This window comes from Raphanus sativus, chromosome 1, assembly GCF_000801105.2.
Source record: "Raphanus sativus cultivar WK10039 chromosome 1, ASM80110v3, whole genome shotgun sequence".
Taxonomy (NCBI): Eukaryota; Viridiplantae; Streptophyta; class Magnoliopsida; order Brassicales; family Brassicaceae; genus Raphanus; species Raphanus sativus.
The window spans coordinates 2,867,943-2,892,749 of record NC_079511.1 but is presented as its reverse complement, the minus strand read 5'-3'; the positions used below and the strand labels follow the sequence as shown (position 1 = coordinate 2,892,749).

General features: G+C 39.5%; 5 protein-coding genes, 2 non-coding genes and 1 pseudogene across 10 annotated transcripts; 4 read left to right on the top strand and 4 right to left on the bottom strand.

Moving 5' to 3' along the window:
- Positions 1-122: 122 nt before the first annotated feature.
- On the bottom strand, positions 123-1,152 carry LOC130509073 (FHA domain-containing protein DDL-like; annotated as a pseudogene).
- A 308-nt stretch (positions 1,153-1,460) lies between these two features.
- On the top strand, positions 1,461-2,805 carry LOC108853759 (protein SRC2 homolog). The gene has a single exon (XM_018627198.2). It carries the CDS (start codon positions 1,612-1,614, stop codon positions 2,554-2,556), a length of 945 nt encoding a protein of 314 aa, XP_018482700.1. The 5' UTR covers positions 1,461-1,611; the 3' UTR covers positions 2,557-2,805.
- Positions 2,806-2,883: 78 nt separating this feature from the next.
- Positions 2,884-2,955, top strand: TRNAE-UUC (transfer RNA glutamic acid (anticodon UUC)). The gene has a single exon. It is a non-coding gene; the product is annotated as a tRNA-Glu (tRNA).
- A 477-nt stretch (positions 2,956-3,432) lies between these two features.
- On the bottom strand, positions 3,433-15,540 carry LOC108836116 (ATP-dependent Clp protease proteolytic subunit-related protein 3, chloroplastic). 2 transcript variants are annotated; one of them, XM_057004613.1, is made up of 10 exons: positions 15,100-15,540; positions 14,887-14,988; positions 14,684-14,806; positions 14,544-14,603; positions 14,294-14,390; positions 14,120-14,193; positions 13,863-13,916; positions 13,703-13,786; positions 13,354-13,476; positions 3,433-3,660 (listed from the first exon to the last, which is right to left on the bottom strand). In XM_057004613.1, the coding sequence occupies exons 1-9, from the start codon at positions 15,523-15,525 to the stop codon at positions 13,381-13,383; spliced, it is 1,116 nt and encodes a 371-aa protein (XP_056860593.1). In that variant the 5' UTR covers positions 15,526-15,540; the 3' UTR covers positions 3,433-3,660; positions 13,354-13,380. The 2 variants fall into 2 exon arrangements, 1 of the variants encoding a protein (XP_056860593.1); XR_008943198.1 differs by lacking the exons at positions 13,354-13,476; positions 13,703-13,786; positions 13,863-13,916; ... (4 more) ...; positions 14,887-14,988; positions 15,100-15,540 and adding an exon at positions 7,328-10,565.
- On the top strand, positions 9,729-9,835 carry LOC130497914 (small nucleolar RNA R71). The gene has a single exon (XR_008936957.1). It is a non-coding gene; the product is annotated as a small nucleolar RNA R71 (small nucleolar RNA).
- Positions 15,541-15,617: 77 nt separating the features above from the next.
- LOC108836117 (serine/arginine-rich splicing factor SR30) lies at positions 15,618-18,828 on the bottom strand. Of its 2 annotated transcripts, XM_018609318.2 has the most exons (13): positions 18,686-18,828; positions 18,507-18,599; positions 18,330-18,395; positions 18,164-18,238; positions 17,980-18,085; positions 17,846-17,892; positions 17,683-17,740; positions 17,480-17,529; positions 17,285-17,341; positions 17,115-17,203; positions 16,946-17,026; positions 16,063-16,102; positions 15,618-15,875 (listed from the first exon to the last, which is right to left on the bottom strand). In XM_018609318.2, exons 2-13 carry the CDS (start codon positions 18,597-18,599, stop codon positions 15,861-15,863), a joined length of 777 nt encoding a protein of 258 aa, XP_018464820.1. In that variant the 5' UTR covers positions 18,686-18,828; the 3' UTR covers positions 15,618-15,860. The 2 variants fall into 2 exon arrangements, with proteins under 2 accessions (XP_018464820.1, XP_056860601.1); XM_057004621.1 differs by lacking the exon at positions 15,618-15,875 and having other exon boundaries at positions 16,063-16,414; positions 18,686-18,827.
- A 262-nt stretch (positions 18,829-19,090) lies between these two features.
- LOC108851665 (uncharacterized) lies at positions 19,091-21,116 on the top strand. 2 transcript variants are annotated; one of them, XM_018625129.2, is made up of 9 exons: positions 19,091-19,144; positions 19,275-19,353; positions 19,666-19,747; positions 19,839-19,906; positions 20,017-20,114; positions 20,309-20,445; positions 20,547-20,614; positions 20,735-20,798; positions 20,884-21,116. In XM_018625129.2, the coding sequence occupies exons 2-9, from the start codon at positions 19,343-19,345 to the stop codon at positions 20,899-20,901; spliced, it is 546 nt and encodes a 181-aa protein (XP_018480631.1). In that variant the 5' UTR covers positions 19,091-19,144; positions 19,275-19,342; the 3' UTR covers positions 20,902-21,116. The 2 variants fall into 2 exon arrangements, with proteins under 2 accessions (XP_018480631.1, XP_056860603.1); XM_057004623.1 differs by lacking the exon at positions 19,091-19,144 and having other exon boundaries at positions 19,151-19,353.
- Positions 21,117-22,142: 1,026 nt separating this feature from the next.
- LOC108822512 (F-box protein PP2-B15) lies at positions 22,143-23,445 on the bottom strand. The gene is given in 4 exon segments (XM_057008624.1): positions 22,143-22,543; positions 22,546-22,850; positions 22,947-23,065; positions 23,144-23,445. Coding segments are annotated over 4 exon segments (831 nt in total). The 5' UTR covers positions 23,396-23,445; the 3' UTR covers positions 22,143-22,388.
- Between the last annotated feature and the right edge of the window lie 1,362 nt (positions 23,446-24,807).

Here is a 24,807-nt window from a genome sequence, read left to right as displayed (position 1 = left end):
GCAAATTACAATAGAGCATAACTAGTGTCAGTCCAAATTCACTTCACACACTCCTTATATTAGTTTTGGCTATAAGTTTTTGAGCAGTAATCTTTCTTTTTTTTCAAGTAAAGATTGATCTCATTACCAAGAGCCAGCCTTTTTCTCTTAGCAAAGGGTCACCTTACAAAACCAAAAGATAGAAATTTAAATATCTTTCTAATTTAACATTGGGTCGGTAAGCAAATGGTAAGTAATTAACAAAATGTCGAGACTGTCACCAACACAGTAGATACGCTATCTGAGGAAAGTAGATACGAAGCTGCTCAACTATCCTCTATCTTCATTCACTCTCCGCAGGCAGAACCTTCGTGCAACAGTACGTACTCTCGGCTGCTGTTACCAAACTTGATGGTATCTTTTTCGCGAAGCTCATAGTAGCGTTGCGGTTCAATAGGGTCTTCATTGATGTAAGTCTTGTTGGTGCTGCCAAGATCCATAAGGTAAGGCTTCACTTGCTTCTTCTCCACCATGCCATCTGGTTTCTCCACTGTCACTTCCCGGTACTGGATAACAGCATGCTGCTTGCTGCAAGAAGGGTGATCAGTAGAGGAACGTCCGCAACTTTTCTCTCGCGTCCAAAGAGGTAGCAGCTTTGGCGATGGAGCTGGAGTGGTGGCTCATCCAGTGGCTCGCCATCCTTGAATACATAAAGTCTCCATCTCTTTTTGGGTTCTCTCCTAGCCTCTGGTGGCTCGTTGAAGAGGAGTGCGATACCTCTGTATCTGTTGGTTTCTTCCGCAAGTTTCCCTGATAGCTCAAACAATTCTTCTTCCTTTTTCTTGGCTGCCAAAGCTTCTTCTCTGTCTCTACTTCTTCTCCCAACCTCCCTTTCACCTTGACCTCTTCTCAATCTCTTTGTCCGTGGCGAAGGAGACCTTGAAGATTCTTGTCTTCTAGATGGACTTCTCCGTCGGGGAGACTGCCTGTGCCTCACCGGACACTCTGAAGCCATACTCGGAGACCTTTGTTACTCCGGCGGATGAAAATTATAGATTTAACAAACTATTTTTTGTCGTTACTATTGAATTCAAAGATTGTGAAACAAGTATAAAGAAACACACTTTATTAATAAGTAAACCTTTCTCAAAAACCTTAAGCTCTCGCAACACAAATCTCTCAACTGATAAGTTCAAGCCACAACTCATCATCTTCTTATATAGAAATCTAAACTTCATATTCTCATTAAATTTAACTTATTTAGATAACTCCTAAATAGGATGAATTTCCTTTTTTATATGAAACTTAGTTTAGCTTGGGAATCAAGCTATCTTCAAGTTTAGTTTAAACAGTTACTAAACTAATTAACAGCGATAACACTAAACATAGGAATAAAAAGAGGAAAAAACTAATTTTAGCAAAATAGCTGCTATGAAAAAAAAAAAGTAATAACAGCGTTATTTATCTTGTACGTGTCCGTCCCGCGTGTTTTTCCCTTTCTTTTTAAAACCGACTCGAACACAAACGCATATATATATGCATCATCCTTACCCTTTCAACTTTTCATTTTCTCACAAAAAGATCTCTTCTATTTGCGTTAAAATCTAAAGCTTTTTTTTTGTCTTTTGAATCATGGAGTGTAGACCGTTGGATCTGACGATTATATCCGCGGAGGATCTCAAAGACGTCCAACTGATCGGCAAGCAGGACCTATACGCCGTCGTTTCCATCAACCGCGACGCGAGGACGAAGCAGAAGACGAAGGTCGACAAAGACTGCGGGACCAAACCCAAATGGAGACACCAGATGAAGCTCACCGTCGACGACGCCGCGGCGCGCGACGGTCGTCTCGCCCTTGTCGTCGAGATCGTGGCGGATCGTCCCATCGCCGGTGATAAACCCGTCGGAGAGGTTAGCGTTCCGGTGAAGGAGCTTCTGGACCAGAACGACGGCGGCGGCGGGGAGGAGAAGACGGTGACGTACGCGGTGAAGCTGCCTAACGGGAAGGCCAAAGGTTATCTCAAATTCTCTTTTAAGTTCGGTGAAAAGTATACTTTCGGGGGACCTTCGAGTGGGCCTGGCCCATTGACTCTGGAGCATAAGTCTATGGATCCGCCTGTCACGGCTTACCCGCCTGGACAAGGTGCTCCGGTTGCATATCCGCCGGGTCCATACCCACCACCAGGACATGACGACAAACACGGCGGCGGTGGTGTTTACGGTTATCCTCCACCTGGTGGTCCCGCTGGTTATCCTCCAGCCGGCCCTGGTGGGTATCCGCCACCCGGCGCATACGGTGGATATCCACCTCCACAGCAAGGAGGCTACCCGGGTTATCCACCACAGGGTCCAGGCTATGGATATCCGCCGCAGGGTCCAGGCTATGGATACGCACCGCAGGGTCCGTATGGTTACCCTCAACAGCAAGGTTATGGTGGTAAACCGCAGAAACCGAAGAAGCATGGAGGAGGTGGAATGGGTCTAGGACTTGGACTTGGAGCTGGATTGTTGGGTGGGTTGCTGGTTGGTGAAGCTATTGATGATATAGCAGATATGGGTGGCGACTTTGATTTCTGATCTTCTGTTTGTGCTATCTTTTTATGCTGTGATTAACGTTTTCAATTTCCTAAGCTAGGCAACTGGTTCTATGTTTTTTTCTTTTGGTGTGTGTGTCCTGTGAGAAATCAACATGTTCTGTTTTCTTGTCTTTGTGTTGTTGTTTCTGGCTGTCTCTTAATGAAAACAGCCGTCATATGTTGCTTTCTCATGTTTTGTATGAGAGAGTAATGTGCAGTAATAATCAGTTTCCCGTTTTTCAGTAAACAACCTTCTTAAAGTGTTAGGAAAGGGAGATCACAGAAGATATAAAAATGTCAGGTAATTTGTATATAAGCTAACATCAAATCCGTTATCGTCCAGCGGTTAGGATATCTGGCTTTCACCCAGGAGACCCGGGTTCGATTCCCGGTAACGGAGCTATTTTTGTTTCATGTACTTATGATGTATGTAAGTAATGGACTGAGTTATGGAGTATGGCAACACCGCAACAGAGTGTTCCTTTTACAACTGTAACGTTTAATTTGTGTTGGACCCTAACGTCTGCTGGACGGTTGTATACATGTCATTGTTGTTCAAATTTTCGTGTGGTCTTATCATTGGGGCAATCATGCATATTAATTTTACTTAATCGCACGAAGTTGTACAAGATTTCAGATGATGAAAATTGCTAGTCATAAGATAACCAAAACTGCGTTTCCACTCATCTTTTTTGTCTGCAGAGAACGTCTTGACTGGAACTGTATTTGCATCTCGATAATAGTTACGGGCTCAAGCGCTTTGAGCTAAATGATTATCATCAAGAATGTAATAACATGACGCATGGACTAAGTTCTAAATAGTGTATCGTATTTTTCTCTTCGTCTAGTAACATTGACGACGTAAAACTTAAAAAGCTGGCAGAAAAGGAGCAGTTTTTCATTAATTGAAATGGAGAAGAAAAAGAAAAGAGAGTTGAACATTGTATTTACTTTGGCTTTTGAAAAACATTACAACTTTATCACATCTTAATATATGAATCTCCTAATTGCATGATGGACATTTACTAAGTGGTTCGAAATAAGGCAGTCACAGCTAAAGGAGTTTGATAAGTCTGTAATTCTGTTCATTGTTCTCCATTAAAACCTGCAAAAGAGGAGTTGAACCAAACCATGTTATAGTATTTCAATATAGAAAGAAACTAACTTTCTCATCCATGAGATTTGATATTAAAGATTTGCACGTGGTGTAGATGAATCATCAGATCGCTAGATGCTAAACTTATTCTGCATGTCCTCTAAAAGTATAACCCAATTGTAAGGTAAATAGTGAGTGAAAGAATATATTTTAGCTAGCTATAATCATGGTTGACCAAGCTATATTTTCTCTGTTCTTGAAATATTCACACATGAAAAGTAGTGATGGAGAGTTGAGCATGTCACTGTAACATCCCGAGTTGTGATATGTGAAAAGGCTTAAGAGAATTGATTTGGCTACCTATATCACCAAAGTTGACTTACCTTTTCCGTCACACATCCGTTTAGAACTCCAGAGTTAAGCGTGCTTGGGCTGGAGTAGTGAAAGGATGGGTGACCTATCGGGAAGTGATTCGCGATACCGTGTAAGTGAGGCCAAAACACGGGGGAAGGTCGGGTGGTGATTGCAGGGTCAGTAAACGATGATTTCGAGCCTTGAAAAATTAACGACCGACCGTCGGATGGGATGGGGCCCACGGGCCGAGAGAGCGGGCGTGGGTGGCCCATTAGCCGTGGGCGGTCGGGGCGTTACAAGTGGTATCAGAGCTGGTTAGTGATAACAGGACTTTTGAAGAGTCCCTAACCAAATGTTGTAGTGTAAAAGATTGTCGAACCAATCCTAAGTGATTCTAAAGCAAAGGGAATGCAAGACCATGCTTAATCTAAGTGCAATCAGGTTTTCAATGATGATATGAACTAGAACTATGCTAAAGTGCAATAAAGAAACAAGCTTTCAATCAATCTTGGACAATAGGACTCATGGGGCTAGGCATTTGACTTTAAGTGATTAAGATCCAATCTAAGGATGGCAAACTTTCAATCAATAACTTCCTTAAGTCTAGAACACTGAAATAAGCAAGCTCTATGGTCAAGAAGAATGCTCATTTGCTTTAATCAACTAGACACCAAAGGTCTTTGAGCCTAAAAGATCTAAGCAATCATTAAGGATGAGTCTACTAACTATCTAAACTCCCTTAACACAATGGTCTTTGTGTAAGGTAAGTTTAGAGCAAGCTCTACTTGGTTCAGACATTTCATCAAACACCTTGTGGGTGGGAAATGTCTAGAGCTCTAGAATAAAGAGGCCAACATTAATCTAGCATTAAGAGAAGTAGACAAGCAAGGAAACAAGAGATCTAACACTAAACACCCTTAGATCTTCACTTAATCACTCTAATCACCCTAGCCCATGAATCCAAAAGGTAACTACTCACTAATAGACATGAATAACCCAAAACCCATGGATGATTGAAGGTTAATCATGCTTAGTGGTCAAGATTGATTAATAATCACAAGAGATAGAGATGAAAAGAAGCTCAAGATTAAGTCTTTCACCAAAATAGCTAATGTGATTACAATGAAAACAAGATATCCCTCAAAATTAGGTCTAAAGGGTATTTATAGAAGTCTAAAAACGAGTTGGGTCAACCCAACAAACCTGGGTCAACCCAATTAAAAAAACAGTCTTTTTCGCCCGTAGCGACCTTGCATCCCGCTACAGTGGTCGCTACGTACGCTCGGGAGCCCTCCTAGCGACATGCTCTGGTCGCTACGGCTCTGGTCGCTACAGGGTTGATATGCCTCCAGTAGATTGATCATAACTCCTTCAATACAGATCCAAATGACTTGAAACCACCTCCATTAGAAAGCTAACTCAATTTACTTTGTCTTCCCAAAATTTGAGCTTCAAAAGATATCTTTAAGGCCTTCATCCATGTTCATCTTTCACCCTTTTGACTCAAAACCCCTCAAATGTCTCCAAAGTCACCAACAAGCATCTCCAATATCTGATAGAGACAAATGTAATGCAATGCAACCTAAATGCACTCTAAATGCATGCAAAGGAACAATATAAGGACTAGAATGAAGCTTAAAAACATGTAAATACACAAGATATCAACTCCCCCACACTAGTCCTTTACTTGTCCACAAGTAAACTTTCAAAAAACTAATGTAGAGAGGTTTGAAGGTGGGAGCACATAAGCAAAAGAAACACTTAGAGCACTCAACATGACATCCTAAAGAAACATAGCAAATAGCATGAGCAACTCTCTTATTACACTCTAGCTTCTCTAGGCCTATCAAGATACTCCTATGCCTTTACACAAGATGCAATACTCATCAACCAACAAGTCTTCCTACCAGCTCTCACATTGATTCACACACACATACACAAGGTGGATTCTCACAAATGGGCACATGATCTCAATCATTTGGCTAGGTAAACAAATGGTTTAAAGTGAAAGAAGAGAAGGGTTCAAATGCATCATTTTAAAGTAGTTATCACTCAAGAACAAGGAGCTTGATCATTATGCAAAATTTATCTAAGATTAGAAGCAATTCATGCATACATAGATCCATTCTCATCATTCTACCCTTTTCCTAAGTGATCAAAAGTTCTACCCTTTTCATCCCCATCCCATAACCAAAATAGCATTCACTCACATCATTCACCCAATGAACAACTCTCTCTTTTTTTTTTCTTTTGACTCAACCAACTAGGGGCTTTTATTCACTTTTTACAACACTTAACTCTAACTCTTTCTCTTTTCCTTTCCCCACAATCTTATTGATTCTTTTCTCTTTTTTTTTTTCTTTTTTTTTTCTTTCCTTTTTTTTTATTTTTCTTTTGGGGGAAAGTTCCATTAGACACAATCTAGAGCTTTCTTTTCTTTTCTTTGGTCCCTAGGGTTTTCCTTTTCTTTTGACACTCTTTTGTTCATCTTTCTCATCTTTCTCACTTCCCAAACCCAAGATATCAACCTTTAGAATACACAAACCCACTCACCATCCTAGATGCTAGCTCAAAGGAAGTTCTTATGCTAGCAAGAGATGAGAACAAATCTATGTCGCCTCCAATACTCTCAAGATTTTGCACATGACAAGCTATCAAAAGAGGCCTCACTCATGCAAATCAATGTAGGCTTCAAAGAATGGTAAGGGTTTTAGGGTAAGGGAGTGCCATTTGGGTTAACAAAGAGTGGTTCAATGGAAAAGATAACCCAAATGTGTATGAGATCCATGATCAAGTATGCAAATGCCCATATGCAAGAGAGATTAAGTTCATTTAACTCAAGATTCAGGTTGGAGCTGGTTTCGAGAACAATGCCAATATCAAGCAAGCAAACATGTTTCAAGAAGAGTTTTCAAGGCACGAAGCATGCAAGGCTTTCAAGAGATGCTTAAGCTACTTGATATGTTTAGCTAGGGTGTCACTTTCAGTGCAAATAAGTGTTCTTTACAAGGAATTATCAACAGCTGCTCCATATGCAAGTGAATGCAACCTATATGATCTAGACTCAATTCTAAGAATGCAAGCAATGCAACTACATGATTCTTTATGCATTTTTCAAAAATTTTAATTTTTATGGTTTTTCTATGCATATATGAATGTACAATGCAATGCATGAGACGCATAATCAACAAAGCAAACATGATCAAATACTTGGTACCTCCCCCACACTTAAATCACACAGTCTCTGTGTGAGTGAGAGAGAAGGAGATACCGAAAATATGATAAAGGTAATGGTATGTACAAAGAAGGGTTGGAGTGATACCTCAAGTGGAGATTGGAGTATGGCAGTGGGTGTCTAGGGCTTCTGCAAGGAGCTGGCATGATTCATAGCGACTAGAGGAGACTGCTACGGGATGTCTACCATAAGGCTTGTGTGCTTCACCGCCTTTCTTCTTTCCTCTAGTGCTATACTCAACCTGGAAACCTCAACCACACTTATTAAACATCTTAAAATAAATAAAGAGAAAGAATATATAAAATGGATAAACATGGGAATTCCTCCCAAGTGAGCTTGTTTTAAGTCACTAGCTTGACTACCTTTTCTCTTGTACTAGTGAGAAGGAGGATTCTTCCCACCTTCCAGAGTGATGGTGAGGACTTGAGAGAGAAGCTCTTGAAGCTTGAGTGGATCATCTTGGAACTGTGGAGTGATGATGGCCCTTGCACTTGAGAATGACTTAGACCTTCCCTTGCACTTGATCTTATACTCAATAGCTCCATCCTTGAGCTTCATTGGATGAAGAGTGAGGGTGTGAGGAGTCTTCTCAAGAGGTGGAGGGTGAGATTCCTTCACAATCTTCTTCTTGCCATGGGAGGCCTTTGTGGCTTCACTCACCTCCTCCTTTTGAGCACTTTCCAAGTGCTCATCACACTTCTCCTTAGGGGACTCTTCACCAAGAACCTCTTTCTCAATACCACTCAGCTCAGTCTTTGTCTTCTCAATGGAGGATGCTCCACAAGTTATTGTGCCACAATACTCAGGTTTCAACTTAGGTGATTGAAGAGGGTAGGAGACAGCTTTGTTCACATTTAGGAGTGTGACTTTGTTGTTGGCAAAGTCTATGCAAGCTCCCACTGTTGTGAGGAATGGAGTGCCAAGGATCAATGGGACTATCTTCCCAGTTGCCATCTCCAAAACAGTGAGGTCTATAGGGATGGTGCATGCTCCAAGCTGCAAAGGGAAATCCTTGATGATACCAATTGGGGTTGTGGAAGAGGAATCCCCAAATTGGAGCATAGATGTGTCTTGTAGCATGTGCTCAATCCCTAGACTCTTCATCACCTCAAGTGAGATCACATTCACACTTGCACCAGAATCCACTAGAGCATCATCAAAGTTAAGCTTTCCAAGGGAACAAGGCAAAGTGAACATCCCTTGGTGTCCTAGTTTAGGGAGGGACTTGGGTGGGATTGGTGGATCAAGCTTGAGTGTAGAGATGTCCAGGAGCTCTGCTACTTCAGCTTGGTGGTCTAGAATGTCTTTGATGAGCATCATCTGGACATGAGCAGCTTGCATGTTGTGAATCTCTGGAAGCCTTACTCCAATATCACTCAAGTCTTTTCTGAATTTGGAGACCACCTTCTTTTGAGCTTTGGTGAGGAATCTCTCTGGAAAAGGGAGTTTGTCATAGGGGGATAGCTCAACCTCAGTGTCTTCCTGCTTCACCACATTCAGCCTCTTATCAGATCTTCTCTCAACTGGTTTCTCAGCCTTGTGCTCTCTGCTCTGCTCAACCTTTGCTGCAACTATCCTGTCAGCTTCTTGCACAATCTTGGACTCAGCTGTTGCAACAACCACATGCTCAACCTGTTCAATTTCAGTTCCAAACACCAATCTTTCAATCTCATCTACCTCTCTCTTGTAGTTGGCGACCTGAGAAGTGTCACTAGAGAGAAGAACATTGCAATGTTCTCTTGGGTTTGCCTCTGCTTTCCCTGGTAGAGTTCCCATAGGCTGCTTGGAGGATGAAGGCAAAGAAGCAACCTGGCTCTCTAAAGCTTTGACGTGAGAGGCAAGTTGCATGTACTTGTTGTTGAGGTCAGAATAAGTTCCATCAATCTTGGCATGAACAGCCTTGAACTCATCTCCAATGTCCTTAGCAAATTTTCCTTGAGCTTCTAGGATTTGTTTGAACATAGATTCCGTGGTTGAATTTGGAACTTGAGCTTGAGAAGAGCTTCCTCTAGCTTGAGTAGGCTGGTTGCTTTGATAACCACCTTGTTGGTTGTTGTAGAGGGGCTTTTGCTGGTAGTTGTTTTGGTATTGAAAGTTGGGCTCTTTCCTATACCAAGTTCCATTGTTGTTGATAAAGCACACCTCTTCATGTCCTTCCAAACCATCAATCTTCTTGATCTCAGCAACCTGCTTTTGTTGCTGTTCCCCAACTGATTTCATCTGATCCAGCTTAGCTTTGTTGGCAAGAAGTAGGTCCAACTTCTCTTCCAAAGACTTGAGCTCTTTCTTGGTCTGCTGATCATCACTTCTGTTGACTCTATCATGATCCTCACTGTATACTGAGTCACTCTTGGCCATGTTCTCTATCAGCTCCTCTGCATCCACCTCGTTTCTGCCCAAGAAGAATCCATTGCTGGCTGTATCAAGTCTGTTTCTACACTGTGGTATAGCTCCCCTGTAGAAGGTACTCAACAAGCTTTCTTTGGAGAAGTCATGGTGTGGGCAATGAGCTTGGTAGCCTTTGAACCTCTCCCATGCTTCACTGAAACTTTCTAAGTTCCTCTGCTGAAACCCAGAGATCTCATTCCTGATCTTAGCTGTCCTGGAGATGGAGAAGAACTTGTCTAGAAAGGCTTCCTTGCACTCATCCCAAGTAGTGATAGAGTCGCTTGGGAGAGACTTCTCCCACTGTCTTGCCTTGTCTCCCAGAGAGAAAGGAAAGAGCCTGAGCTTCAAAGCATCTTCTGACACTCCATTGGTCTTGGACAAACCACAGTAGCTATCAAACTTGTCCAAGTGGTCAAAAGGATCTTCAGTAGCAAGACCATGATACTTGTTGTTCTCAATGGTGTTGAGCAGTCCTGACTTGATCTCAAAGTTGTTGTTCTCTACAGCAGGTGCTCTGATTCCCAACATATGACCATGAATGTGAGGGCGATCATAGGTTCCAATAGCGCGAGCTTGGCGCTGTGGGTGTTGTGGTCGAAGGTTGGCAGCTCCTTGACCATTTCCCTCTTGGGCAGCTTCCAAGGGGATCTCTCTATCTTGATTCGGGTTCTGATGGTGAGCCATATCAAAACCCAATCTGTTGAAATGAGCCTGTTGCTCCTCTTCTCTCCTTCTTCTTGTATTCTCTCTTTCCAAAGCCCGGATGTCTGATACCAGAGGAGTGAGGTTTGTAGTCCCTCTACTTCTCAAGTTCATACACCTGAAATGAAAAAGAAAGAGGAAAAAGCAGAGCCAATATCACAATAATAATAAAAATGACTTAGTCTCAAGCAAATGACTAAATCCCAATGTCAAAATCACAATAGAACTGGCTTTTCAGTTTATGCAAGTGGAGATCAATAGTGGTTCTACGACTTCGTTTTGGTTTGATAATTGGTCTCCTCTAGGAAGACTAATTGAGCTAACAGGAGAAAGAGGTTGTATAGCCCTAGGTATTCCTCTGCATACTACAGTGGAAAGAGCTATTCAGATGTATAGGAGCAGATTACACAGAGTTCCTGTTTTTCGGATGATAGAGCAGGAAGTAATGAAATTGAAAGAGAGAGGTATGAACTTGATGGAGGATGTGTGTTTATGGAAAAGGGAGAATGGGGATTTCAAATCAAATTTCATCACTGCGCAAACTTGGGATCTCATTAGAGTCCACTCTGTTAAGGTCCAATGGAGTAAAGGTATTTGGATAAAGGAAGCCACTCCAAAGTTTGCTTTTATTACTTGGATAGCAGTTCGTAACAGATTGGCGACAGGAGATAGAATCTTCAGATGGAATCCACAGGCGGTTGCAGTGTGTTGGCTCTGTAAGGAAGAGTTGGAAACGAGAGATCACTTGTTTTTTGATTGCAAATATTCAAAAGAAGTGTGGAGTGAGACTATTGGAAGCTTGGCAGGAAGTGTGTGCATTCATGGATGGGAGCGAGTGATGCAAGTGGTGGTGAATGGAGTGCAAGACAGACTCTCGACTTGTCTACTAAGATACTGTTTTCAAGCAGTAATATATGTGTTATGGATGGAGAGAAATACGAGAAGAGTTGGAGAACCTTTGAAGCCGGTTGGTTGCTTGATTGCAAGACTGGAAACAATGGTGAAAAACAGGATTACGTCTCTCAGGAAGAAAGAGGGGGCCAAGTATGTGCAAATGATGGAGATTTGGTTTGGGAGAAAATAAGCATCGGAGTTTGATTTTGAGATGTTTTTTTTATTAAGCAATTAGCAGTTTTTACACTGTAAACAAGTTTTTTTGAGATGAATAAAATTTAAAATTCTTTCAAAAAAAAAAAAAAAATCACAATAGAACTTGGCAACGGCGCCAATTTGATAACAGGACTTTTGAAGAGTCCCTAACCAAATGTTGTAGTGTAAAAGATTGTCGAACCAATCCTAAGTGATTCTAAAGCAAAGGGAATGCAAGACCATGCTTAATCTAAGTGCAATCAGGTTTTCAATGATGATATGAACTAGAACTATGCTAAAGTGCAATAAAGAAACAAGCTTTCAATCAATCTTGGACAATAGGACTCATGGGGCTAGGCATTTGACTTTAAGTGATTAAGATCCAATCTAAGGATGGCAAACTTTCAATCAATAACTTCCTTAAGTCTAGAACACTGAAATAAGCAAGCTCTATGGTCAAGAAGAATGCTCATTTGCTTTAATCAACTAGACACCAAAGGTCTTTGAGCCTAAAAGATCTAAGCAATCATTAAGGATGAGTCTACTAACTATCTAAACTCCCTTAACACAATGGTCTTTGTGTAAGGTAAGTTTAGAGCAAGCTCTACTTGGTTCAGACATTTCATCAAACACCTTGTGGGTGGGAAATGTCTAGAGCTCTAGAATAAAGAGGCCAACATTAATCTAGCATTAAGAGAAGTAGACAAGCAAGGAAACAAGAGATCTAACACTAAACACCCTTAGATCTTCACTTAATCACTCTAATCACCCTAGCCCATGAATCCAAAAGGTAACTACTCACTAATAGACATGAATAACCCAAAACCCATGGATGATTGAAGGTTAATCATGCTTAGTGGTCAAGATTGATTAATAATCACAAGAGATAGAGATGAAAAGAAGCTCAAGATTAAGTCTTTCACCAAAATAGCTAATGTGATTACAATGAAAACAAGATATCCCTCAAAATTAGGTCTAAAGGGTATTTATAGAAGTCTAAAAACGAGTTGGGTCAACCCAACAAACCTGGGTCAACCCAATTAAAAAAACAGTCTTTTTCGCCCGTAGCGACCTTGCATCCCGCTACAGTGGTCGCTACGTACGCTCGGGAGCCCTCCTAGCGACATGCTCTGGTCGCTACGGCTCTGGTCGCTACAGGGTTGATATGCCTCCAGTAGATTGATCATAACTCCTTCAATACAGATCCAAATGACTTGAAACCACCTCCATTAGAAAGCTAACTCAATTTACTTTGTCTTCCCAAAATTTGAGCTTCAAAAGATATCTTTAAGGCCTTCATCCATGTTCATCTTTCACCCTTTTGACTCAAAACCCCTCAAATGTCTCCAAAGTCACCAACAAGCATCTCCAATATCTGATAGAGACAAATGTAATGCAATGCAACCTAAATGCACTCTAAATGCATGCAAAGGAACAATATAAGGACTAGAATGAAGCTTAAAAACATGTAAATACACAAGATATCAGTTAGCCGTCTCAGTTTTGACCTGAGAGGCGTCTTGAGACCTGTCGTGGGGCGCAACGAGGACGTTGCGTTCTTTGAGAGGGGGTGAATTGTAACATCCCGAGTTGTGATATGTGAAAAGGCTTAAGAGAATTGATTTGGCTACCTATATCACCAAAGTTGACTTACCTTTTCCGTCACACATCCGTTTAGAACTCCAGAGTTAAGCGTGCTTGGGCTGGAGTAGTGAAAGGATGGGTGACCTATCGGGAAGTGATTCGCGATACCGTGTAAGTGAGGCCAAAACACGGGGGAAGGTCGGGTGGTGATTGCAGGGTCAGTAAACGATGATTTCGAGCCTTGAAAAATTAACGACCGACCGTCGGATGGGATGGGGCCCACGGGCCGAGAGAGCGGGCGTGGGTGGCCCATTAGCCGTGGGCGGTCGGGGCGTTACAGTCACACTTACGGAGATTTGAGGCCAGAGGACTTAAAACTAAACTCGTTCAGCGCTTCTAATTCCCGCGTTCTTGTCGAATTCGTCTGAAGGAACAACGTCCGCGATAATCTTCTCTTGACCACGCCAAAGAATCTGGTATAAAAGGTTTCGAACTTTTGTGTCAGTCCAACAGAGTATGAAAACAGTTCCTAAATGATATATATTCCTTAGTAACAAAGACTAAAAGTCAAAGAATCAATAGACAGCCCCCACTGGAAACTTGAATCACCCAAAAGATAAGAATGAAGCAACTTCCTAAAATAAGTTTCCATATTTGAAAGTACACAAACATGGGGTACTTTACATCGCTCAGACTAACCTTGTCAATGACTCCAAATTCTTTAGCTTTTGGTGCATCCATGTAATATGGCCTTCTCATCACGTTAGCCACAGTCTCCACGGACTAAATATCAAATTAGAACAATATTTAACTAGCCAAAAATCAAAGTTATGTAGCGAAAGAAATGTTTTCCACTTACATTGCCAGTGTGCTTTGATAGTAGTTCCACAAGTATATCCCTGTTTGTTATAACCTGCAATTACAACCAGGAACGTGATAAGACGCAATGAAACTCAGTTCTCCAACTCAAGGTTAATATTCTGAGCAAAATACTCAAGGGACAAGCTTGTGTCCCAATGATCAGAGATATGTATCAGCAAAAAAAAAAACATCATGAAAATATCTCAGTTTAGATATGATTTCCCGGATTCGAAGTGTACAGAAGGAACATCAAACCTCTTTGGCACGAATCAGGACATCACTAGCAGGCATCAAACCAGAAGAAGGCACACGAGGTTGCTGGATCATTGCTGCAACAATATTGGTTCGAAACATCTGAGAATACCCTCGTAATTAAAAGTGAGCAAATCAACTTGACCAGAGTGCAGTCATTGTTTTTTTCTTCTTTACCTTTGGAATGTGGCATCATAAATCGTTTACCCTTTGTTCCCGCGGAAAGCAACAGACATGCGTGACCTATCGCTGCTCCCACACAGACTGTATGTACCTGCACAAGAAAGGACCAAACCTGCTCACACAAAACCACTCCGGAGGGCAAATATTATCTTGACATCTGTTCAAGTCGTTTCCTTCATCACAGTTTAATTACTTACACGTTTGCATTTCAAGAGAAGTCCACCAATAAAACAAACGACGTTACCTCGTTTTTAAGTTGCATCAAAGAATCATAGATCGCAAAACCTTCTGATTCCATTCCAACCTGTTCAGATGCACCAATATTAGATACACTGAGAGAAAAAGGTCTTTAAAAAACATTCACAAAACAGTTCAAAAACTCACCGTCTCTCCATCGTCGCGAGTGGTCCCTGTGGAGTTGATGTAAATATATATAGGTTCCTTCGGATCGAGCCACTGAAGATACATTAGCTCAGCGACAATAAGCTCTGTAACCGCCGGCACCAGCTGAAAAAAAAAAAAAGTGCAGTCTCACTCTACACAGTCCCCCCCACCACTAAGAATCCAACATAAAATGCAGAGCTTACAGGCATTCCAATGTAAACAATTCTCCCGTCAAGAAGCATAGATGGCAAATCTGGTGGAGGAGTTCTTGGTCGATGCTCGTTATAAGCCACTGATCTCTCAACCTAAAATTCCAGCCAACAGATTGATTCTCTCTGTCAGCATATACGACGTAACAGTGATTGCCTAGAATCTAGTTATATTAAGGATCGGAATTGGATGGGGCGAGCTCTCACCTGAGCAGGAGAAGACATAAGCTGAGGCGAATCGAAGATGTCGAGATACGGCGGCGTATCGGAGTTTACAGGCCGGTTGAGAAGCTTCTCAGGAGATTTAGCGGCGACGGAAGCGAGCGTCGAGAGAAAAGGATCGTTCGGGTTCATAGGAGGCATAGGGATTTTGGCAGATGCTTTGGCGCGAAAGCTCTTCAAGTTTCTTCTCCCGGGTGAATTCGAAGATTGGTGAGAAGTATAAGAAGAAAAATAAGAAGAAGGGCGTGTAAGCAGAGAATTCATGGATGCTTGTAAGCAAGTCGCCATGGTGAAAGCTCTCTTATTCACGGAAGCTCGAGTGAATGGACTGGTTGAAGAAGAGAAACCAGACGATGGATCCGGCTTACGGGTCGACCGGTTTTTGATTGGTTCGGGTGATAAACGCTCCATTACTGGACCCCCGGCCCAGGCCCAATAACTTTGAACGAGACATGTTGGTAGTTCAAAATGATTATCAAACGCTGTATAAAACGATACAAACGTTTTCCAAGTAACCACAATCTATAAAAATAGCTTTTTTTTCAGAGGTTCGGTTCATTGCAAAGAGACACAATAACAGACCAACTAAAGTTTTGAAATAGAACACACATTATTATCGTTAATCGTTCATTCGAGATACAACTCAACTCCAAATCAGATTATTATAGTGGACGGTAGACCCTGAGAAGAAGCACGAGTCGATTTGGATACGGCGGTCTTCTATTCCCGGTCACCAGCTTTCCTTTTTAATCAGATCTCACCTGCGAAACAAAATTTGTCACACTGTTAAGTGATGAAGACATGATGATGACACAAAGACAGACTACAACGACCCTCAATTCTCTGGCATTTCTCTTCATTTGGTTGATGGAAGAGAGAAACCATGTATGAAAATATTACTTAGAGCAGCTACTTAATAAAGCAAGGTTCATCTGTTTTTGAACTTACGGATGGAACTGGAGAATTTGATCTTGATCTCGACCGGGACCTGCAACAAAACCAAAACAAAAAAAAACTTGTTAATGAGTCGTCTTGACAAAGCATTTTTTTACTGACCATCTCCCATCTGGTCTGGGGAGTTTTAAATGTCCTAGGAAAGAACTAAACATAGATTCGAGCATGCACAACGAAGAAAATAAAAAAGAAGAAACGTTGGGAATAAGAGGACTCGTAGGCCAAATGTTGCCAGCCTACTGCTGATACGCCCTGTGTATATCATAAGCAGCAAGTCCTAAGATCCATCTAGATGACCCATCAAGTCCCTAAGTTCCAGTCCCCAGCTCGCCACAGTGAGCCAGATCTAGAAAACAAACAAGCCAATAAATTTGAAATCACAGTATATGATCAAGGGACAGGCCTCAGATATCCATATTCACATCAAGTCCCTAAGTTTTCACAAAATTATAGAACAGACGAATTCAGATAAGGTAGAGGCTGTTCAGCATTAAGTCTGGATATAAAGCTGATAAGTAAAAGCATATCTGAAGGAAAACATCTAGAAGAGAATGACACAAAAAGAAAAGAAATCATTTAAGAAGACATGGCTTCTTATCGATGAAATCATTTTCCTCCATACCATAGTTAATGTGGCATAGAAAATTTCATAATAGGCTGATCACATCATCAAGGACCGACTACGAAGACTAGTCCCACCAACACAGAGTTACGCGGGAGAAAAGGGTCAAAAAAATTCAAATGGGTATTACAAACAAAGAAGTTACTTTGTTTGTAAGTGGGGTCAAGTCAGTTCAATAAGCAAGGAACTAGCTAGCACTATATTCATGGAAAGCTACAAACATCTGTAATGATGGTATAAATGTAATATCCATACCTTGAGACTGAGCTACGCGGCGTTGGAGAACGAGAAAGAGGAGTTCGAGAACGGGCAGATCTCGATTTAGCAGGTGATACACTGCGTTGCACTTTGAAGTCAGTCAATACTCATAAATAAGTTGCAGTATTAACGGCCTCTTTCATGGAGAAGGATACTGAAAACTGACCTTCTGCTACTATAGCTATAGCTTCGACTCCTGCTTCTTCTAGAATAGTATGGGCTGCGACTCATACTCCTCGACTCATATTCTCTCACCTGAACAATCAGAGATGAACGAATGAATGTATATTCACCATTCATTTATTAACAAAATACAAAGAAGGCAACACCGCATACCCGTATATAAGCTCTAGAGAAAGCATTTCGAAACTCAGAATCATCAAGCTTCCGTATCTGTTACAACCAGAAAAAAATGAAGGGAGCATCAAAGACCTTGACAGTAGTCTCAAAGAAGATAAATTCGGTGCAGCGCCTTGAGAAACCAAAGAATCAATGCGACGACCATGTTAAGGCATGAGTACAAAAACTTACAGCATACTTCATATCATCATAGTTGCTATAATCCACAACCCCAGACATGCCTAGGAACCCCAAAAAAAACAAAATAAAAACATGTTAAAAGTGAGTCTTCTTTTGAGTTCTGATGCTTAAAAACTAACTCTTCAAATGAATAGATCTATTCTCATACGCAAATACTAAATTGCTAATAATCTAACTTGAGAATGTGGACTCACCTCCACGGTCGCGAAAAACTTCAGAAAAACAGACATCTCCAGCTTTGCGCATGTGGTCCTTAATAACAAACACATAAACAGCAAAGATATAGCATCAGTTCAGAACAAAATAGAATACAACATGAACTACGGAAGTAATAACATAACATGAAATCTATATTACCTTAAGGTCCTGCCAGGAAGCAGACGACGGCAATCCCGTCACAAGCACTGTATGTTTACAGAAAGGTGGTAAAATGAGTTTCTTCAGAATGTTAAAAAAAAGAAGTAAAAACTGATAAGAAGACTAATACAAACCACGATAGTCGGAACGTCTAGAAGGTGCACGGCTCCCACTGTAGCTGCTGCTGTACCTATCCACCGATGATGATGAACCTCTACGACCACCATGTGCAATCTCAACCTACAACATCACACAAAATTTAGCATCTCTTCATAAAATCATAAGAAGGTCTAAGAAAAAGGATGTTGTTAAACTAACCCGAAGTCGACATCCATCAAAGTCATACCCATCCCGTCCATAAATAGCATCATCTGCATCACGAGGATCTTCGTACTGCATCAACAACAAACTCTTTAGTCACACAAGTAATTAACAAGAAGAAAATATTAGATCCCCTTAGCTCCTATATGAATCACACATATACCTCGACAAAAGCATAACCGGGAGGTCTCGGTGGAATCTTCAAATCAATGTCCACAATGGGTCCATACTACAGGGAAGATACAATTTTATTATTGAGAGTACGTACGTTCAGATCCTAATTGAGTTCGAGCAGAAAAATAAAACAAACAGAGAAGCTTGTTATTAGAAAAAAAAAAACCTTGTAGAAGAGATCTTCAACTTCTCTCATGCGAATATCACCAGGCAAGTTCCCAACGTAGATCGTACGATTCCATCGGCTGCTGCTACTCATCTGTGACCAGTCACACACAGTAGGTACCACAAATTAGGAATTTCAACAGAAAAAATATTTTAGAAAAATATATATTTGAAACTTACATTTGCTTTGCTTGCAGGGAGAGAGAGACGCACGAAGAGGAGGAAGCGAGAAAGCGTTAGATTGTTCTGGAAACAAGACAAGTACCCCACCCAGAAGCGTGTTTTTAAACGTAAGTTGATTCCGTCTTCTGTTGTCACGTGTAAAGTTGTTTCCTACATCCAAACTCTCTACGCCGTTCGATTAACTTTCTCGACAGTGATAAAGAGATTGTTGTAATAAGCCCATTAACGACTTATGGGTGCTCGTATCAGCCCAAAACGCCCATAACTCAGTTTTGGTCGGATTCGGACCAGCTTCGTTTCCTAGGTTATCTTAAAACACAGTCGTTTTAGTAGAAAAGAGGAACAACACTAGATCGGAATTTCACGCAGAGAAACACTCTCTCTCTCTCGGTCCGGAATCGCATCCCATCTCTCTCTCTCTCTCTCTCTCTCTCTCTCTCTCTCTCTCTCTCTCAGGTAAGTTTTATGTTCGGTTTCGAATACACTTATGATGATGATATACTGTCCGATTACTTGTTAGGGTTATCAGTTATGTTCGGACAATCTCCGTCGTTCATCAACAACTTCCATTGTTCACTTTTGCCAGGTTGTTTTCCAGCTGCATCGACCAAATCTCATAAACTTACCAAAAGAAATAACCTCTCATCATCCAACATGTTCAAGAAGTAAAGAATCTCTCTTTCCTATTGGACTAACCTTTTTTTTCTTTTTAAATCTTTTTGATGAGGACAATAGCTTTTGTGAGGAATGTAAACCTTTTCAGTCAATGCTTTGTTCAGTTATTGGCTAGTATTTACTTGTAGACACAACATCGTTTCTACCTAGGCCTTCTCATACAATAGCTTAGAATAATCAAATATCTTGAAGTTGTTGTTAGTCTTGTTTTAGTGATACAGGCCTTTAGATTAGATCTCTTTGAGATTATCATTATGTCTACAAGGTGTTGTTATTAATGTTCAATTATTTTTTAATCTCAGGTTTTCAATGGAGGAGGTTTCATCGCAAAACCAAGTAAAGGCTTCTGTCCAACGTAGGATTCGCCAGAGTATTCAAGAAGAGGTATATACTTGTTGGTACTATCCCTTCTTAAAACTCGTTATGATTATGTGTAGCTTGTTGGATGTAAAGATGTTAAAATCTAATGTTGCAGTACCCGGGACTTGAAACGGTGTTGGAAGATCTACTTCCCAAAAAGTCTCCTCTCATTGTAGTCAAGTGGTTCGTAATAACTACTAACACACCTCATATCATATTATCAGTTCTACGTTTTATCAACTTTCTTTCTCCACTTGCTGTATTCCTGACTATATTTTTTTTTTCTCGTGCAGCCCAAACCATCTGACGCTAGTTGTTGTCAACAATGTCCCTCTCTTCTTCTGTATCCGTGATGGGCCATACATGCCAACTCTGCGTCTTCTTCATCAGTGTAAGCTCATTCTTTACCTTTTATCATAGTGCTAAGGTTTTTGGCATTGGCTGTTACCGGAAGAGTTAAACTATCTTCTTGAAAACACTGCGTCCCTTTTATCTTTCACATAGAAAGAAACTTCGATTTTTATCAAGTTAGCGGAGAATGTCACTGTGGCAGCAGTTGAAAGTTTGGAGTTTTTTTTGTTGCAGACCCAAATATAATGAAGAGGTTTCAAGTTGATAGAGGTGCTATAAAGTTTGTTTTCTCTGGTGCCAACATAATGTGTCCTGGTCTCACATCTCCTGGAGGTGTTCTGGATGAAGAAGTTGAGGCAGAAAGGCCTGTGGTATGTACACACACACACACACACACACACACTCTTTCTTGGTGTGCTATTTTGTTTGTTTCTGGTTGATCTGAAACCATATGAGTTTGTATTGTGTTTAGGCTATATATGCAGAAGGAAAGCAGCATGCCTTAGCAATAGGCTTCACCAAAATGTCAGCCAAGGACATGTAAGTTATATTCCCTTCTCACTCAGTGCCATACTCAAATCACAACTGGAACATAGGAATCATGATTTGGCCGTGTTGGTACATCTCTTATTTGGTTTTGTTATGTGTTTTTGTTGACAGTAAGAGCATCAACAAAGGAATCGGAGTGGACAACATGCATTACCTCAACGACGGTCTCTGGAAGGTACTAACTCCCTCCTGCATCGAGTCGATTAAAGGATTTATTGAGATAAAGTTTTATAGAACTTGTTACTTGATGTTGACTGCAGATGGAACGACTAGATTGAGGAACGAAGTCAAATGTCGTGTGAATCAATCATTCTGGAGGAGATCTCCTTTTTTATGTCTCTAAACTTTTATGGAGCTTTTGTCTGGATCTCAACCTTAGTCATCTGTTTTCAAATATTTGATGTTTTGTTTTTTTACGAGAACAACATCAACCTTAGCTAAGGTTATACAGTTTCCCAATATTTTACTAGCTCCGTATTAACCATGGCTTTAATTAACGTCTTTTAAACATATCAAGTTATTGAAGAAACAGTACAAGTATTATGATTGACACATAAATAGGAATATAATGTGCCTAGTGCCTACTAATTAGTTATTAGCGGTGTTGTACAAAAGTACTAACATTTCAATGTGATTGCACATCATGACAACATTTTATTTTACTTAGGGGGTGTTAGTGGGAAACTAATTCACGTTGATTTCAAAAGTCTATGGAATTTAACTTTTGTAAAGATTTTCACTGATTCTAACAATATGTCTTCTTGTATTTATAAAATCCATATACTTTTTGTCTTGATTGTCGATGAAATATTGAGATTCATATTAACTTCTGGTTACCACAATTTATATATTTTCCATATAATATATTCAAAATAAGGTAAGTCTATGGTCGTCAATTATTTTGTGCCTTCCATCCATCTTTTAGAGTTTGCAGGTACTACAAATCTCTCTTTTTTATGATCTCTTTCTCTGTTTTTAATCTTTTTATCATAATATCATGTATTCAATTGGTTTGGTTGTGATTTGTGCTGCTTTGAAGTTACGTTTGGTTTTGTTATTTGATTTTTTCTGCAAATTAATACCAACATATGTTCCAAGCTATAATCATAAAATATTTGTATCACAAAATGTCTTCGCAACTTTGATTTTGAATTTATGTATGTGGATTTATCATTTTGATCAGCTATTGTGTGATGTGGAATGTCTTTCACAGTTTTTCTATGAAAAAACAAAATTCTGGGTAACTAAAAAACTAATTTCTTCACATATGCTTTGTTGACTGTTTTTGTAAAAGTGAAACTGAAAAAACAATGTCTCTCACTTGTCGAATATGCTCATTTGATAAAGAGATGTTGGTTTTGTTATCTCAACTTTGAGAATACAAGGGTTAACTCTAGTATTTTAAGAATCATGATTAATGACTTAAAATGTAAAAAATCATTGTGCCAATAACACCATAGTTTAGTAGAATTACAAAATCAGAAAATACTCAACTTTTTGAATAACAAATGATTTTAAATTGATTTACAAAATCATTATCCCAATAACAAAAGATTTATATGGAATTATAAATTCACCACACCAATAACAAAAGACTTTTTAGAACTTTAAGAATTATGTTACCAATAACAATAGAATCTTAAAATTCTTCAAATCTTTACAAATTAGTCTCCCACTAACCCCTCCTTAATTTTCTCATCGTACCATTTTCCAAACTAAACTAAACACAATTAACTAACTTAACCCAAATATTTGGCACTCGTCTTTAACTCAGCAGCTCACTTTTTTGAGGTTTTGGCCTGACCTCAATCCCATCAATTACAATCCCACCCTTCAGCTGATACCCTTTCACTTCGGTTAGACTCATCACAACCTCCTTGTCCTCGTCACCTTCTGGTCCTGTCTCGAACTCTCCTAGCCTATCTCCATCCACCCGTCTTCTCGCATCTCAGGCTCCCTCCGATAATATCCGAAAATTACGTCCTTCTTGGCCATTTGCTGTTTCTTGTTTTCCAAGCAACTTAGATAACTCATCTTTGTTTTCTTCTCACCATTTCTCACTTTTATCCAAGTCTCGGCCGGAACTAAGTCTAGTCCATATGCTCGTTCTGTCACCTTCATAATAAGATAAGCTCCATAAGTCGTGCTCGGTGATAGAGCTCCGGTTTGGATTTTTCCAATGATTTCTAACCAGTCCGTCATTATAAGTCGGACCCCTTCCGAAAATCTAATACAATTTTAGAAAAATAAAATTTAAATATAATTATACCAAGTATACAACTTGCTTATTTAATATAGTTTTAAAAAAAATTTAAAAGTTGACCTTGAATCTGATCGATGGCTCCAAGACCAGTAATGTCGTTGATCGCTCCAAGTTATGGAAAGATCTCTTGCCGACAGAACATACGATATCTTCCCTGTCAGCTTCTCGATCTTGAATATCTAAAGATCAAAACATACCTAAGCTTAAGAAAAGCTCTTTTTTGTTATTGTACCAAGGGGGGTGAATGATGGATGAACCTTTCTGCCATTATCGATGAGAACTGATTCACAGAGACATCGATAGAGCTCCTTTTTGGATGAGAAACTCTTATGAGTCGAGCTAGAGATGAATCGGCTGTACTCGGAAGGTAGAAACTTCTCCCAGACAAAATCAGAGTCTCCGGCGAGCCGGAAAACAGAGGAAACGGACGCCGAGGAGAACGTGTCGGCCGGAGTTGTGAAGGAGAGTATATTCGCCACGCATGATTCTGGTAACATCATCATCATCATCCTTTCTTCAGTCTTCGATGTTGAAAAATAGAGAATAGTATTATCGGTTGGCTCTGTTTCTCAAGTTTTTCTACATGTGTTTTGTGTGTTCTAGACGTAGATGGTGACCGATTAATCATACTATATAATATTAGCAAATGCTTTGCCGTCTTTTAGCAAGTGTCCATTTTGGTTTGACTCAGTGGCCTATTTTCTTAAAATTTGAAATATTATTTTCTTACTTTTCATGGAAGACAAAAAGGTTTGGTGGTTTTTGGTCAAGAAAAGATGATGTTTGTTATATATGAAATAAAATAATTTTGATTAAACATGATATTTATTGTGTTTTGGTCAACAAAATTTTTAGTATAAAAAGAAAAATAAGTTTTTTTAAAACATAGTACTTGTGGTGTTTTGGATAAGCTAAAATTTTTAAAATATTATTTTTTGTTAGCGAGATGTTTTTCTTTTAATATTTTTGTCAATGAGAAGATAAATTTGTTTAAAAGATAGTATTTGTTAGCTTCAATTGGTGATCACAATTTAAAAAAAAGAAAAATGATAAATTGTTGTTCCTTCACATTGTTACCAATTAAGTCGAATGTTTTGTCAAATTTTTAATAAATAAGTTTCACTATATTCATCTATTTTTCCCATAAACGTGAGAATTCTTGAACAAATATTTTCTCCTCTAATCTTGATGAAGAACAAGTGGAAAACTCTTTATTCAATTTTTTTCAATTCAATTCAATAAATGAATTTTTCTTCAACTATGTTTTCATTCATTTCATTTTTCAATCTTGACAAAGAACAATCGAACCCGTAATGTTTTGGTTTATGTCATTCTTCAAAGTGCAACTATCTACCAGCTTTTTAGTTTTTATCCAATAAACATCTCTTTCTAAGCTATTCATCTCTTTACGGTTTACATATATCTTATTCTCTGAAAAGATAGTCTGTGTTCTATATTTCAGGTTTTTATTTTATATATTTTAATTTATTTTAGATTTTATATTTTATATCTACACAAAAATACAAACTGCATTTTTTTAAATTTTTACATCAGATACAAAGGCTGCACACAAAAATACATCATGATTCTTTATTTAGAATGGATTACCATGTAAAATCCTCTAAGCAACAAAGAAACAAACTCATAAACAGAAATGTAGCAACATAAGATAATACTACAATAAAATTTAACAAGCAATATCAATAAATAAAAAAACAACAATAATGGTTAAACAAAATAAAGCATAATAACAATGAAAATCTTGAAACTTACTAAAAAAGGAGAATCTGTCTCCACAACTTTTGTAGATGAAGACTTATCAGAATTTTCAATAACAAGGTTTTAATTACATAATTATGTTAGGCAAAAATTTCCTATAATATATTTTCTACACATGCAAATGTGCAGCAAATCTCCAAAA